This window comes from Engraulis encrasicolus, chromosome 21, assembly GCF_034702125.1.
Source record: "Engraulis encrasicolus isolate BLACKSEA-1 chromosome 21, IST_EnEncr_1.0, whole genome shotgun sequence".
NCBI lineage: Eukaryota > Metazoa > Chordata > Actinopteri > Clupeiformes > Engraulidae > Engraulis > Engraulis encrasicolus.
Window position 1 is genome coordinate 17,763,216 of NC_085877.1, and position 15,388 is coordinate 17,778,603.

Sequence of the window (15,388 nt, forward strand, 5' to 3'; positions counted from 1 at the left end):
GATCTGAGAAATAGAATTCAGATACTAAAATTCAGTTCTAACCACAGAATGGCTATTTTTCGGTAATCACAATACATCTGATTCAGTGAGTGAGTACAGTATGTCCGTGTGTGGCGTGCATCTGTGTGAGTGAGTGCATGCTTTGCACATGCTACTGTGTGCACTCACCTGCCTGCATGTGAGTGTGTGTGTGTGTGTGTATTCATACAGTATATATGTATCTGTGCGTGTGCGTGTGTGTGTGTGTGTGTGTCTGACTCCCTACAGAGGTGGCGGAGCAGACGGAGGGAGATGAGAGTGAGGAGGATGACAACACAGAGTTCTTCGACGCCATGGAGGAGTCAGCCTTCATAACAGTCACCTCTGCTGACCACAACAACCAGCACAGGTGAGGGCATAGACATAGCCTAGCATGACTATCTATTTAGCACAAGTGAGGGGCATAGTCATAGCCCAGCATAACTACCTTGTCCTGAGCGTCCGAAACGTCGTGCCAGTAAATATTTGGAAGCATTGAACAGTGTTGTGGACATTTGTTACTTATTTTAAGCTTGTCCTGGAACAGACCAGAAACTCTGAGTAACTTTGAAGTCGCGACCGCCAGGCTAGCAAGCAAGTTTATGAAGGAGGAACGAAATCCGATCTGACAGCAAAGATGGCTCAGAAAAAAAGCTATCTTCTATAAATACCTGGCTGCTGACCTTGCTGACTGGGCTCACTTTGGAAAAGAACAAGAGAGGAGGGTGGGGGGTAACAATTACAGATAAATATACAGCCAGAGCCAACTGAGGCGTGTGGGGTTGTGCTGTGGTGCAGCGTGCCATATCATATGTGGGCTGGCTTAACCTGTCCAATACAACTCAGTGGATAAAACCAGGTCATTTGGAATATGTGACACTTGATTGTAGCTTCTGAAACCAGCTCTCTCTCTCTCGCACTAGTTTTGACTGTCTGTCTCCAGCTTCACTGTCTAAATAAAGGCCTAAAATCCCCTAAAGACATATTAAAAAAAAAGAACCCAAGTATGGTCAGCTGAATTGTGGGTGGGGAGAGTGTGAAATTAGAGGACTGTGTAAAACCAGTCATGGGTCATCAGCTGCAGAACTCATACTGGCTCACATACACAGCAGAGTCTTTCACGTCACCTCAAGGACATTTCTTCATTAAGACATAATTTCTCGCCCGACTGCGTCAAAGTGGAGTGTGTGTGTGTGTGTGTGTGTGTGTGTGTGTGTGTGTGTGTGTGTGTGTGTGTGTGTGTGTGTGTGTGTGTGTGTGTGTGTGTGTGTGTGTGTGTGTGTGTGTGTGTGTGTGTGTGTGTGTTTTTGTTCTCTGCGTGTGTGTCCTTTTTGACTAAACCCTGTGTGTCCCGATACAGACTCTCTACTGGCAGCCAGAGCATGAGTGGAGGCCTAGCTACCGACTGGAGCCAACAGAACGTGAGTGTCCTTTTGTACGCACACGCACACACACACACACACACACACACACACACACACACACACACACACACACACACACACACACACACACACACACACATACACACAGAGACACACAGAGACACACAGACACACATACACACAGAGACACACATACACACAGAGACACACACACCAGAGTGTGAGTGGACACAGAAACAGACAAACCCATACACAGGAAAAAACGGACAGAGACATAAATAGGTACCCAAATAAACACACATACAAACACACACACACACACACACACACACACACACACACACACACACACACACACACACACACACACACACACACACACACACACACACACACACACACACACACACACACACACACACGTGCGCGTGCATGCTTGCGCACGCACACACGCACACACCCACACACACACACAGACACCCAGACACCAGAGCGTGAGTAGACACAGACACCACACCCATACACAGAAAAACGGACAGAGACGTACCCAAATAAGCACACATACAAACATGCACGCATGCACACGCGCACGCTTGAATACACACATGCACACACACACAGTCAGCCATTTATTTTCCTCCAGTCTAATGAGGATGCATTGTGCCCTCATTGTGGGGGCGTTCCCACTTTACTGAATATAGTGGAGGAGGCAAGGCAGGAGGCTGCAGTCTAGTTTGTAGCCTACAGAGAGCACTGATTCTCAAACTGTGGGCCGCAGCCCACTGCTGGGCCATGGTGATGACAGCAGGTTATCCTTGATTTGCAATGTAATTTTGATTTAAGTGTAAAATATATGTGTCCCAGTTTAAAAAGTAGGCAATGTAATAATACGAACAAATTCAACAGTGCCGTGTTGAGTTGATATGACAGGAGTATCCTTTTGGAAAATACTGTGCTGCCAGTAGTCTCATGTGTGGAGTTGGGATTTAAGGCTTGGTGAGTGGTGGATTTTTTTTTTCACATTTCGAAGTGGGCCGTCTGGTATTGTGAGTTTGGGAATGTCTGAGGTAGAGGAGTGGCAGTCTGCCTAAATCAAGACAAATGTAGCACTTGCTGCTAACGACCTTCACCAGTGTTTAGCTGTGCTGTTGGTTTTTCATGTGTGTGTTGGTCCATGCTTGTGTAGGACTTTTGTGTGTTTCTATTCTACCAGGGTGTGATTTTTGTGTATATGTGCCGATGAAGATTTATGAAGATCCTTGTGTACAGGTCATGTTATTCAATAGTTAATTTTTGAGCAAGTGGACTGGTTAGACATACTGTTTTGGGCGGTGTACATGAGGTATATGACATGTACTCTTTGTGTGTGTGTGTGTGTGTGTGTGTGTGTGTGCGTGCGTGTATTTGTGTATTTGTATGTTTTCTTTGTGTGTGTCTGTGTGTGTGTGTGTGTGTGTGTGTGTGTGTGTGTGTGTGTGTGTGTGTGTGTGTGTGTGTCTGTGTGTGTGTGTGTGTGTGTGTGCCTGCGTGCGTACGTTTGTGTACAGAATGCCTCAGAGTCGGGTCAGCTGCGTAGAGCCCGGCGCACGCGCATCCCAGACAAGCCCAACTACTCCCTCAACCTCTGGAGCATCATGAAGAACTGCATCGGCAAGGAGCTGTCTAAGATACCCATGCCCGTAAGATCACACTACTACCACTTCTACTGCTGCTGCTACTACTACTGCCACTACTACTGCTGCTGCTGCTGCTGCTACTACTACCACTACTACTACCACTACTACTAATGTTACTACTAGTAGTACTACTGCTGCTGCTGCTGCTGCTACTACTACCACTACTACTAATTTTACTACTAGTAGTACTACTGTTGCTGCTGCTGCTACAGCTGCTACTGCTACTACTAATGCTAATATAGTAATAAGTACTGCATAGGCAAGGAGCTCGATAAAATGCTCATGCCCGTAAGATCATACTACTGCTACTGCTACTGCTACTACTACTGCTACCCATGGCCACAAAATCACACAACTACTTTGCCTGGACGAAAAAAAAATCACGATTTAAATCGTAAATCGAGGTGGCACGTCAATGCCTTTTTGTTTTTCTTCAGACAATCAAGTTATGTGAAGATTTTTTACTAATCCCCTATCCCATACAGCTGATTTTGCTTGCAAATCACACAGTGCTCACTAATTTTGTTCACTTACTTACAATGAGTGCAGACTTCTTGGAAGTCTATGGTATTAAATAAAACAAAATCAAATGTAGTTATAAAGCACTTTAAAGGTGCACTGTGTAATAGTTGTTTAATTCCAGAATTCATTCTGCCCATTCACAAATTTTACCTTTTTCATGATTACTTACTAAATCAAATTCTAAGTATTCATCTTCTCCATATTTGCTATTTGAATTTCCAGAAATAGACATTTTTAGCTGCAAAAGTTACTGTACTTTGGTCATACTAGTAAATATTAGTTTATTATTTGTTATAAATATTCATGAAACACCAAATTAGGCAATAGGCAGCACAGTTTCAATGATCAGCATAGTTACAATACCTAATCTGGCCACCATCCTACACAGTGCACCTTTACAATAATGTAAAATTCACCAGTGTGCAAAATTGCTATTGAAATATGTCCCAATGATCACTTGTGGCTTGGTGCTAATGGTACCATTTACTTCCAGTGATTGTGCTAAGCTATGCTACTGTAATAATGTCAATCTAAGTATTAAGAACTAGTAACGAGAAGAATATGATATGTGTATTCATGTGTTACAAAATCGGAAAAGGGAGGACTGTTCCTTCAAGAATACAACCAAATTCGATGAAAATACCATTCTATAATTGAAGGGTTTATTTGCAAAACGGTGTATCTCCATTTTTTGACTTTTCCATTTTATTATTGGAAATGACTGTTCAGAGGTCATATCACCCATGTGTGAATTCTTACCATTCAAATATTTTGAGAACATACTTTTTTAAGCTATATAAAATGCATTTTGCAATGCATTTCAATGGAATGCCCAATACAAAAATGTCAATTTCCCAACATTCTATAAAATGGAGATACACCGTTTTGCAAATAAAGCCTTCAATTATAACCTTAAATTATCTCCCCCTTCTCCAGGTGAACTTCAACGAGCCGCTCTCCATGCTGCAGCGGCTGACGGAGGACCTGGAGTACTCAGAGCTCCTGGACCGCGCGGCGCTCTGCTCCTCCTCGCTGGAGCAGCTGTGCCTGGTGGCCGCCTTCTCCGTCTCCTCCTACTCCACCACCGTGCACCGCACCGGCAAGCCCTTCAACCCACTGCTGGGGGAGACCTACGAGCTGGATAGACTCGACGACTACGGATACCGCTCACTCTGCGAACAGGTAATTAGGGACTATAGGGAGAGAAGAGAGATGGATGGATGGATGGATGGATGGATGGATGGATGGATGGATGGATGGATGGATGGATGGATGGATGGATGGATGGATGGATGGATGGATGGGTCCACCGGCAAGCCCTTCAACATCCTACAGGGGGAGAGCTACGAGCTGGATAGAATTTATTGCTACAGCTAACGCTCCCTCTGTAAAGAGGTAACCAGGGAATGTATAGACGGGTAGATGGATAGATAGATAGATAGATAGATAGATAGATACCAGGGCTTGACACTGGCACCTGCCAACTGGCCAAATGCTGGTAAAAGTTGGCTGTGGTTAGTAATCATTTCCATTGTCACTAGCCAATTTGGCAGGTGGCTTATTCCTTGGTATGACATATTAAGAGTACCAATATTCTGAGTGTATACACTATACCCACTCCCAGTCCAGGTCGCTGAGGTCCTCTGGCAAGGACCAACTTGTCAACCCCCGCAACAGACTAGTATGTACCGTTTGTGACAGAGCCTTCTGTGTTGCTGCCCACACCCTCTGGAACACCTTTCCACATTGGCCAAGCCACCACGCTGCTTTCTTTCAAAAAGAACCTCAAATCTGCTCACTGAGGCTCTAACAATGTACAATGTAATGTGCAGACAGCTCGACAGATACATAGATAGACAGTATTGGCCTGAATATGGTCATAGATGGTGTTTTTGTTCTAGAAAAAATAGCAATTTAAAAGGGAGGTTGTCTTCTATTCGGTATTGTCTTATATTCAGTCCAGTTCGGTAGGTACACAGACACAAAAATATAAGCATATTAGATGGATAGACAGACAGGCGTACACACACACAAACACGTACACACACAGGAAATTGAACAGAATTACATGCTCCATTATCCATGAAAATCATGACTGTTCAATTTCAATCTCCATCCTGTTTGCCCACTGAGATGTTGGATACACTTTCTCATTTTTTTGGCAAAAAGGCCAAATGAGGACTGGGACACTCTGAGCCATTCACACAGTGTATGGTACACACATGCATACTGGTTGTTCCGAAAAATGGATATACATAGTTGTGTATCAAATCAATGCAAAGTACTGTACGTATTGATCAAGTTTGATTTATCAAATGGAAACAAAATTTACAGATGTTTTTTGTTGTTTTGTCACCTCCTTTTTTCAAACTGACATCCATTCTGGCACTGCTGACAAGGCGAATCACACTTAATTCTCTTGGTATTCTTAGATAGTTTGTTTATTTTTTCCTTTTGGAAAATTGCTGTATGCCATTTTCAGTGCATCTGATACAATTACAAAGACATTACAATAGACAAAAACACTATAGACAAACACAACACCCACCCTCCCTCTAGGACAAGACGACAGATTGACAAAAAAGTAACTTACTGTAAATACAGTACTACCAAAGTGCAATGTGCAGTGCAATTCAGTCTTACAATTGTCTTATTTAACATGGATATACTAGTAGGTATGAATGATCTTCTTGTCCATTCAATTTCAATTTCTTGAAGTAGATGGTGATAAAACACTGAAATGATGTCTGTAAATTCTTCTACTCTGCATACATTTTAATAAACACCTACTTCACAATTATTTCTAGTGTCATACAGCAATTTTTTATAAACACCCTACAACAGTGCATACCGTTGGAGAAGTTATGAGGACATTACATGTACATTACGTAACACACGTGGACTTGTAACCAGCCAGCAAAGGCGCAGCGCAACATTACTGTATAATCTAACAAGGGCAGCCATTCTTGAGGGTTAATGTGCGTAACTAAAGCACACTCACTTGCTCGCACAAAAATGTTCACATCAAGTTATGCATGAATTAAGATGTCGATACCACTTCACAAGAAATGCAGCCATGACATGTACAGTAAAGCTTGAATGCTCCAGTGAGTGTTGTTGTCGATTTTAGCTCAGCATTTGACATTTTTTTAGTAATGTAAATGCAAACTTACACTTGCGGTGAACATTTGCATAGCATTAGCTCAATGCTTTATTGCATTCGGTGCTTTAGTTGGGCTAGTACACACCAGTGCAAAGTACTAAGACTTTAGATTTTAGCCTCTATAATATGAGACTTTTTAACAGCGTACCTGTATGCATTTGAACTTCTTTCCAGTTGAGTACCGGCACAATGATGATGTTGATGTTGATGTTGATGATGATGATGATGATGATGATGATGATGATGATGATGATGATGATGATGATGATGATGATGATGATAACGATGATTTTTGTGAGGGGAGTGGCATTAAGTGTTATGTTGACTGGCTTCCTCTGCAGGTAGTGTGCATTTAAATAAGGCCTGCATGAGGATGATGATGACGGTGGTGGTGGTGATAAAGATGGTGATGGTCATGACGATGATAGTGATTGGCGTAATACTGATTATGGTGGTGATGAAGACGGTGATGGTACTGATGCTGCTGATGATGATTGTGACCGCTGCTGTCCCCTGTGTGCAGGTGAGCCACCACCCCCCAGCAGCTGCCCACCATGTGATGTCCCAGCGGGGCTGGACCCTGTGGCAGGACATCACCATCGACAGCAAGTTCAGAGGGAAATACATCTCTGTCATGCCACGAGGTCTGTCTGTCTGTCAGTCTCTGTGTCTGTCTGTACTTTACAGAATGTGATCTATCTCTCTGTCTGTCTATCTTTCTATCTGTCTATCTTTCTATATGTCTGTCTCTCTGTCTGTCTGTCTTTCTGTTTGTCTGCCTGTCTGTTTGTATGTTTGTCTGTTTGTCTGTCTGTGTCTCTACATTACATGCCTATTTATATACAAGATGGAAACCCAAATATCAAATGTAAGAGATCCCAAGATGTAGAATATAAGAAAAAAACTTAACAAGAAGCAGACACTCCAAACTAGGGCAAGGTGTCCTATATTACCTTGCATACGTTTTTGCTTTACTTTTTTGTTTTGTTTTTATTGTTTGATGTCGGCACTAAAAATATGCATTGCTGTATGATGTATGCATGATCCCTTTATTATATGTCAAATGCACTGTATAACTCCAGCCTTCGTGGTTGATTTATTTGGTTTTCTCTGTCGGTCTCGTTGCTTTCAACTCCATTTTGTGGTCTTTTATTTTGATATTTGTATTTGTGTGTGCACGTGTGTGTGTGTCTGTGTGTCTGTGTGCACACGTGTGTGTGTGTGTGTGTGTGTGTGTGTGTGTGTGTGTGTGTGTGTGTGTGTGTGTGTGTGTGTGTGTGTGTGTGTGTGTGTGTGTGTGTGTGTGTGTGTGTGTGTGTGTGTGTGCTTGCATGTGTGTGTGCTTGCGTGTGTGCTTGCGTGCGTGTGTGTGTGTGTGTCTGTGTGTGCTCTGCTGTAGGCTGCATCCATCTGCAGTTCCATGCCAGTGGTAACCACTACGTCTGGGGCAAGGTGACCTCCACCGTACATAACATCATCGTCGGCAAGCTCTGGATTGACCAAGTACGCATCTCTCCTTTGGTGTGCATTGACTGTATGCACTTTTGTATGAGAGTGTGAGTGCAGGGCATAGCAGGACTTGTATATGTGTACAGCCTATGTTTTGCGATCTTATTGGCCGGCACACATTTTTAAATCATTGTGACGCTCTTGTGTGCAGCTTGTGCGTGTGTGTGTGTGAATGTAGTACTGTATCTGTAGATGTACGTACTCTGTGTGCATATGCACATGAGAGAAAGGGGCCATGCGTAGGTGTGCATGGGTCTGTGTCTTGTGAGCATGGCGTCTGTGCCTTTTGCATGCAAATGTGGAACACTGTGTCGATATGTGCCATGAGCTTCAGTCCGCCATCTGGCCACTGCAACTACTGAGCACACAGCCCCCTCTTGTGGTTACTTTCATATCACGCCGTTCCATAATATTACTGAGGTCATGCTGTGTGATTATGATAAACTTCTATTAATAACTTGATCAATTAAATCCATATTTATCACACAGTTACTGAAATCATGAGTGTGAAGTATCTTTGCAGATTTGATTTGGAAAATGTGCTAAATGTGGGTTCATTGTGTTCCCTACCACAGTACTGTTGGTTAGGGAAGTCCATGTGACTTTTCATGTCATCTCTGATTCAAGATATGAGCCAAAACAATGGAGTAATGAATGGCTATGTACATAGACTCTAAAAACTGTTTTGTAACAATAATTTTTTGTTTTTCTTTCCAGTCGGGGGACATTGAAATAGTCAATCGCAGAACGAAAGACACCTGCCACTTGAAGTTCTCTCCCTACAGTTACTTCTCTCGAGACTCACCCCGCAAGGTGTGTGTGTGTCTGTGTGCGTGTGCGTGTGCGTGTGCGTGTGTGTGTACATCAATTCCTCTCTCTGGAGCAGGTCTTTCATGAAAACTATAGCATCTTACATCCAACAATTTATTTTGGTACAATCTCCCTATAATCATATAAAAGGTAGATAAAGCAAATTTATAACAGGGGCCTTGTCCCACCTGACCCACAGTACGCCCTTTCTAACAGAAGCTGTACAATTACATCAGAATGTAGGCTAACCTACCAGACCAGCTGCACGCATGGCATACGTGATTATGTAATGATGTGTTAATGTACGGTGTGTCTGTGTAAACCTCCTGTCGGTATGTACAAGAATTGTATTTGTTTCAGGGTAACTAGTAGCACAGTTGAAATGTCAACTCTATGGTATTTTATATCCTCCTTCATGACAATAAACAAAGAACACAGTTCTTGTTCATTACATTACATTACACTTTACGCTTTTATCCAAAGCTACTTACAGTTATTTACAGGGTATTGGTTGCAGTCCCTGGAGCTATGTTGGGGTTAGGTGTGCCTTGCACAAGGGCACTTAAGTCATGGATAAAGGTGTTGGCAGAAGTCAGGATGGGATTCAAACCTGCAAACCTCTGATCTTAAGACCATCTCTCTGACCATTAGGCTACAGCTGCCCCGTTATGGCTGAGCAGCACAGGCATCTGGCCAAGCATAGGATATGAATCTCTGACCTTCTCCCCAGACCAACTCCCCAAATATTAGTACAAACGTGTGCCTCATACACCTGACTTCAAAATCTTTCATTTATCCTCATGCCTCGTGGCTTTAATGAGAGTTGTTGGTTTTGGATCAGAGGGTTGCAAGTTTTGACTTCTACTGTACTCTTACCGATAGGGAGAATGTGTACATCCATGGCTGAAACGCTAACTCCACATTGCTCCAGGGACTGTAACTACTACCCTGTACCTAAAATAGCTTCTTTAAATAAGTTAAATAAATGAAGGGTCTTTGGATTTAAAAAAAAAAAAAAAAAAACGTCAGCTAAGTGCAATGCAATGTGTGGTAATGTAATGTGATGCAATATAATGTAATGTTCTGCTTCAGGTGCCGGGAACTGGTAATGGCAAGGGAGGCAGGTTGCTGTCTTTCGATTGCTCTTGTTATTTTACATTATTATTATATTAACCCCATCTGCACTAAGAGGCTACACTATATATATATATATATATATATATATATATATATATATATATATATAATTACAATTATAATGTAATGATGTGCAAGTTGAATTTGACATTTTGCATGTGTCTGAGAACCGCCTCTTGTGCTAACCTCCACTTGCACTTAAACTGTCTTCTACGGGGTGGTGCAGATGGGGTCGACGGTGGGCCTATTCACTATTTGCTGAAAATACTCAACTACATCATAACAACATTTCTAGGTTATAACACAAGCTCTGCGCTAAGTGGTTAATCATTATTATCTATGATCATTACTCTGCTCAAGGTGACGGGAGTGGTGATGGATGGAGAGGACACGGCTCACTACATCCTGTCAGGCACGTGGGACGAGAAGATGGAGTGTGCCAAGATCGTGGACAGCAGCGGGGGCTGCGGAGGGGGACCTGAGGCACGCCAGAAGACCGTTTACCAGACCCTGCCCCCCAAACTACTCTGGAAGAAATACCCTTTACCGTAAGCAGCAAACACCACCGTCAATGTGTTTCAATTAATACTGTATACACCATCTACCAGACCCTGCCCCCCAAACTACTCTGGAAGAAATTCATATACATATGAATACCGGTATGTATACAAGTTATTACAGAGGACAGTTATTGAAAAGTTATTACTTTTGTTACCTCTGATATTTACTCTCATTATATTTACTGCTGTATTAATACATTATAACAGCTTATTATATGGTTGTGACGTCATCAGTCGAATGCTCCATTCATTTCAACGGGGCTCCCCAACGTTCGCACGTCTGTTATTTTTCGATAACGGACGGGTTGGTCTATAACAGACCGCTGTCAATGGCAACAAGACTTTTCACTGCTAAAGCGACTTTTCAACAAGACTCTAATCAGCTGCTGTGGTAGACAACACCTGTTGTCCTGGCTACCTAGCTGTTGCCAGCGGTGTTCCACAGCGGCACTGTTTTGTTTTGCGCAGTGCGCAGCAACAATCTTAACATTAAATAGGCCTAAAGAAATGTCCCCGCCATGTGTGAGTCATTTAAGTATATCCATATAATAAGCGGGTTAACTTTCGGCGAGTCGGTCGCTTTGTGGAATAGCAGCACTTCATAGAGAACAAGACCCCTCCGCTCCGCGTCGGGGTCTAAAGATTCTCTCTGTCGTGCTGCTATTCCACGGTAGCGACCTTCTCGCCGAACGTTAACCCTTACATACACGTCTATACCAGACCCTCCCAAACTACTATGGAAGAAATAGCCTGTCCCGTAAGCAGCAAACACCACCGTCAATGTGTTTAAATTAACACATATACAACATTTTCCAGACCCTGGTCATTAGTATTGTGTTGCTTGTGTAAGCTTTTACTTTATTGTCGTTAGTAGTATTGTGTTGTTTGTGTAAGCCTTTACTACTTTTACCTGCAACCAAATCTATCTTCGGGTATATTTCATATTTTTAATAAGATTTTTTATAAGATTTTAATAAAGTCACCTTTCCTTGCGTGCTCTGGATGAAGTCCCCCCTGCCATAAGCACACAACTGTCAGCCACACATTAAAGTATTTACTATACTATAGGATTCTTAACCATAGGGCGGCGGACCAAAGTTGGGCTGCGCTCACAACCTCTAGGGCCGCAGACAACTGTCAGTTTTGCACCAGTGGGCCACGCGGGCCGTGGGACCGCTAGTTATCAAATACTAGTGTGCGTCTTTTTCCCTCAAACGCAACTCTGTCATAGCGCAATGACCGCACCCCACGTTTTTTTGTTCGGGGGAGATTCATTAAGAACAAGACGGTAACACACTTTGCAGTGGGCTATTTGGAAAAAGCGAAATTACCAACCGGTTCAGCTTCCCAGCTGATTTGGCGACGTCTTCTGTGTCCTAATATCCTCACGTGTTAGTTAGAAATAGGTGTTCAACGGTTAGGCTGCTCAAAATAATTGTAGTTACTGAATCTTTATCCCTTATACTTGTCCAAGTGTCCCCAACAAGACAGTCTACACTTGTGTAGAAAAGCGTCTTGAATTTATGAACAGCAGATTCATTACAAAGCGCATGTCAAGAGCTGTCACGCACACTTTGAGCTGTCAGAGAGGCATTCATATGTGACTCTGGCTTGCTAAACTGTGAGTGGATTTAATGAGTGAGATTAAATGAGATTAATATTAACATTAATGAATAGGCTATCCCTTGTGGAAAAAATGCTAGCCTATTTATTTATTCATTTCTTTATTTATTCATTTATTTATTTATATTTTATATCATAATATATTAGCCTATATTATATTATCATAATATAATATCATATAATATTATAATATAGTCTAATATAATGTAATATAATACTATATATATATTACTATATTACATTCTATTAAGCTATATTATATTATATTGTATCGTATTATATATATATATATATATATGGGCCCCGGGGCACTGTGCACTGGAAAAAATGGGCCTCGACGTCAAAAAGGTTAAGAATCCTTGCTATACACCATCTACCAAACCCATGGGCAGTCATGGGTTAGGGTGTCAGACTTTAAGCCCAAAGGTTGCTGGTTCGACTCCTTACCCTCCTCCCTAACTCCATGACTAAGGCACCCTAAGCATGGCACCATCCCACCGCACTACTCCCCACCGCACTACTCCCTTGGGGCTCCATTTGGGGCTGCCCCCTTGCAAGCACGGGTGAGGCATAAATGCAATTCCGTGGTGTATAGTGAGCAGATCCCTTCTATGCCACTCTAGTGAAGTTATCATTCGTGTCACTAGGGGGAGCTGCTATTTTTACAAGCTGTTGAAGGGGTTGTTACGTAATGACACTTGACATTATATTTACTATTATTACATATCCACACAAGTTATTAGATAGAACACATACATACAGTCACTACCACCCTCAATCTGATCCGGAAGACATACAGACTGCCATAAGCAGACTACTCCCTTCAATGTGCTTCTTTGGTGTAGTTAGTATTCATGGCAGCTGGAGGTGTTTTTGGAATTATTGAAACATTGCATTTATTTCTACTGTCAATACATACAGAAAAAATAAAGAAGAATTACTCTCTGCCGCAAGTAGTCTCCCCCATAAGGGTTCTCTCGTGTAGTTAGTTAACTTAGCTTGGTGGTATTTTTCATAAGCTGTCATGGGAATTAACGACACTCCACATTCAATTATTTTTGCAAATAATATAGTAAAATAGAGCGTTAGAGAGCCCTTGGGGGAAGGGGTGACAATAATCAACCATCCCCAATTCATTTGAACACAAAATACATTTTTGACTCATTTTAAAGCACAAACTTTAAAGCAGTTTTTAAGCACACCTAAATGACATATAAAAAGTACACTGAAGCATACATAAAAAGATTATTATTGTTAATAGGCTGTGGCAGCAATGGCAAGCTTATGGTGTGGTCAGGAGGGAGGGAGTTTGTTTAAAAAAAAGTTTTAAACCCACTGATTGACATAAAAGTACATTGCATAGTCATGCTCTGGAAGAAACAGCCCTTGCTGGAAGCAGCTCCTCCGCAGTGTGCATGTGAAGTTTCTCATTTATCCGGATCATGTTATCTAACAGAGTTAAACTGGAACAGCCAACAACGTACAGCTAAACTCCTCTGGATTTCATCATGTTGCTTTCCTTTTGTAGTTAACATTTCTGTCAGTTGGGGGCGTCATTTCTCCAAGTTGAGGAGGTTACTTTTGTGTTGCATATTGTTACATTACAGAGCTATGCAAGGTTCATTCATTTACAGTACATAGAAACTCTCCGCTAGCTATACTGTTAATTCAAATACAAACATGTATACCAAGTATATACATGTAATTCCTAGTAGATAATTCGGTCAGACCAAGACATGCAATTGCTACACATAACATACTAAACAAATGAAGAAAATCAAAGTATGTAAAGAATGTTTAAAAGGAATCCTTGCCACTGTGTGGAAGGACAACCAGTTGTATACTTCTAGGACATTCTATGGTAACACATTCTGTTTCACACCTCCCGTTCCGACATCTTTTTTCTCCCTCCTCTTTCTCCAGAGAGAACACGGAGAACATGTACTACTTCTCTTCGCTGGCGTTAACCCTTAACGAGCTGGAGGAGGCGGTGGCGCCCACTGACAGCCGTCTGCGGCCCGACCAGCGGCTCATGGAGGCGGGGCTATGGGACGAGGCCAACGCCCAGAAGCAGAGGCTGGAGGAGAGCCAAAGGTTGGAGCGCCGCAAGAGGGAGGCCCAGACGGCCATGGCACTGGAGGAGGGTGAGAACCAGAACACATGCTGTATGCCGTGTCTCATATCGCGCCACTTGTGTCAGTGCGCTTACTGTTGTGCGGTTTCATAAGGAATAAAACATGAAAACCATAAAAGTAAACATTCTTAGTGACTCAAATTTGGAAATTTCATTCACAACCCCAAATCTTTATCTTGTCAAGGGGCATAGTCAAGGTGGTAGGTGTTTGTTGCCATGGTTGGCGTCTTAGTAATAAAGTGCTGGGGGAAACCCTGCATACATATAGACATAGATATACATTATACAAAGACATAGACATAGATACACAGTACACAAAGAGATAGCCAAATACTTGGACAAACACATAGACATAGGGAGCAAGAGGGAGGCACAGACCGCCATGGGGCTCGAGGAGGGAGGACAGGACGTTCACATACTGTACCGTAAACATAGACAGACAAACACAGAGACAAACATAGACATAGATTGCCATTGCAAGAACATAGGTAGACACAGGCCATTTTCAAAGACGCATGAAATGTTTGCAACATGTTTAATTCAACAGAAACAAGGTGCTCTCAACAACACCCTGTTGCATTCACAACAAGTCAGGACCCAATGGCAGCCTAGAGGCAGATTCTTTGTGCCTGTCTCACAGAGAAAATCTTGTCATCTTTCAATTGGAGAATTGATGGAACACACCTATCAAGCGATAGCAAACACACCTGAAATTGTATTGATAGACAGAATGTTTTGCTACGTTGCAGCCAAGCAGTTCAGTTTTTATGTTTCATAACTCTATACGCCACTACAGTGTACTGTATATTAGTTGGTCCATCGGAGACCTGTTTTCTTTTTGGAGGGTTTAC

The 15,388-nt window shown here is 42.4% G+C and overlaps 1 protein-coding gene across 1 annotated transcript in view; it reads left to right on the forward strand.

The window, feature by feature from the left end:
- The window catches only part of LOC134436941 (oxysterol-binding protein 2-like), a 41,001-nt gene that overhangs the window by 24,505 nt on the left and 1,108 nt on the right, over positions 1–15,388 (forward strand). The window contains exons 5-13 of the mRNA XM_063186310.1: positions 268–388; positions 1,379–1,439; positions 2,951–3,082; positions 4,538–4,783; positions 7,288–7,408; positions 8,164–8,267; positions 8,991–9,086; positions 10,581–10,768; positions 14,327–14,547. Of these exons, the coding sequence (XP_063042380.1) occupies positions 268–388; positions 1,379–1,439; positions 2,951–3,082; positions 4,538–4,783; positions 7,288–7,408; positions 8,164–8,267; positions 8,991–9,086; positions 10,581–10,768; positions 14,327–14,547 (1,290 nt within the window). The remainder of the gene's footprint in view (positions 1–267; positions 389–1,378; positions 1,440–2,950; positions 3,083–4,537; positions 4,784–7,287; positions 7,409–8,163; positions 8,268–8,990; positions 9,087–10,580; positions 10,769–14,326; positions 14,548–15,388) is intronic.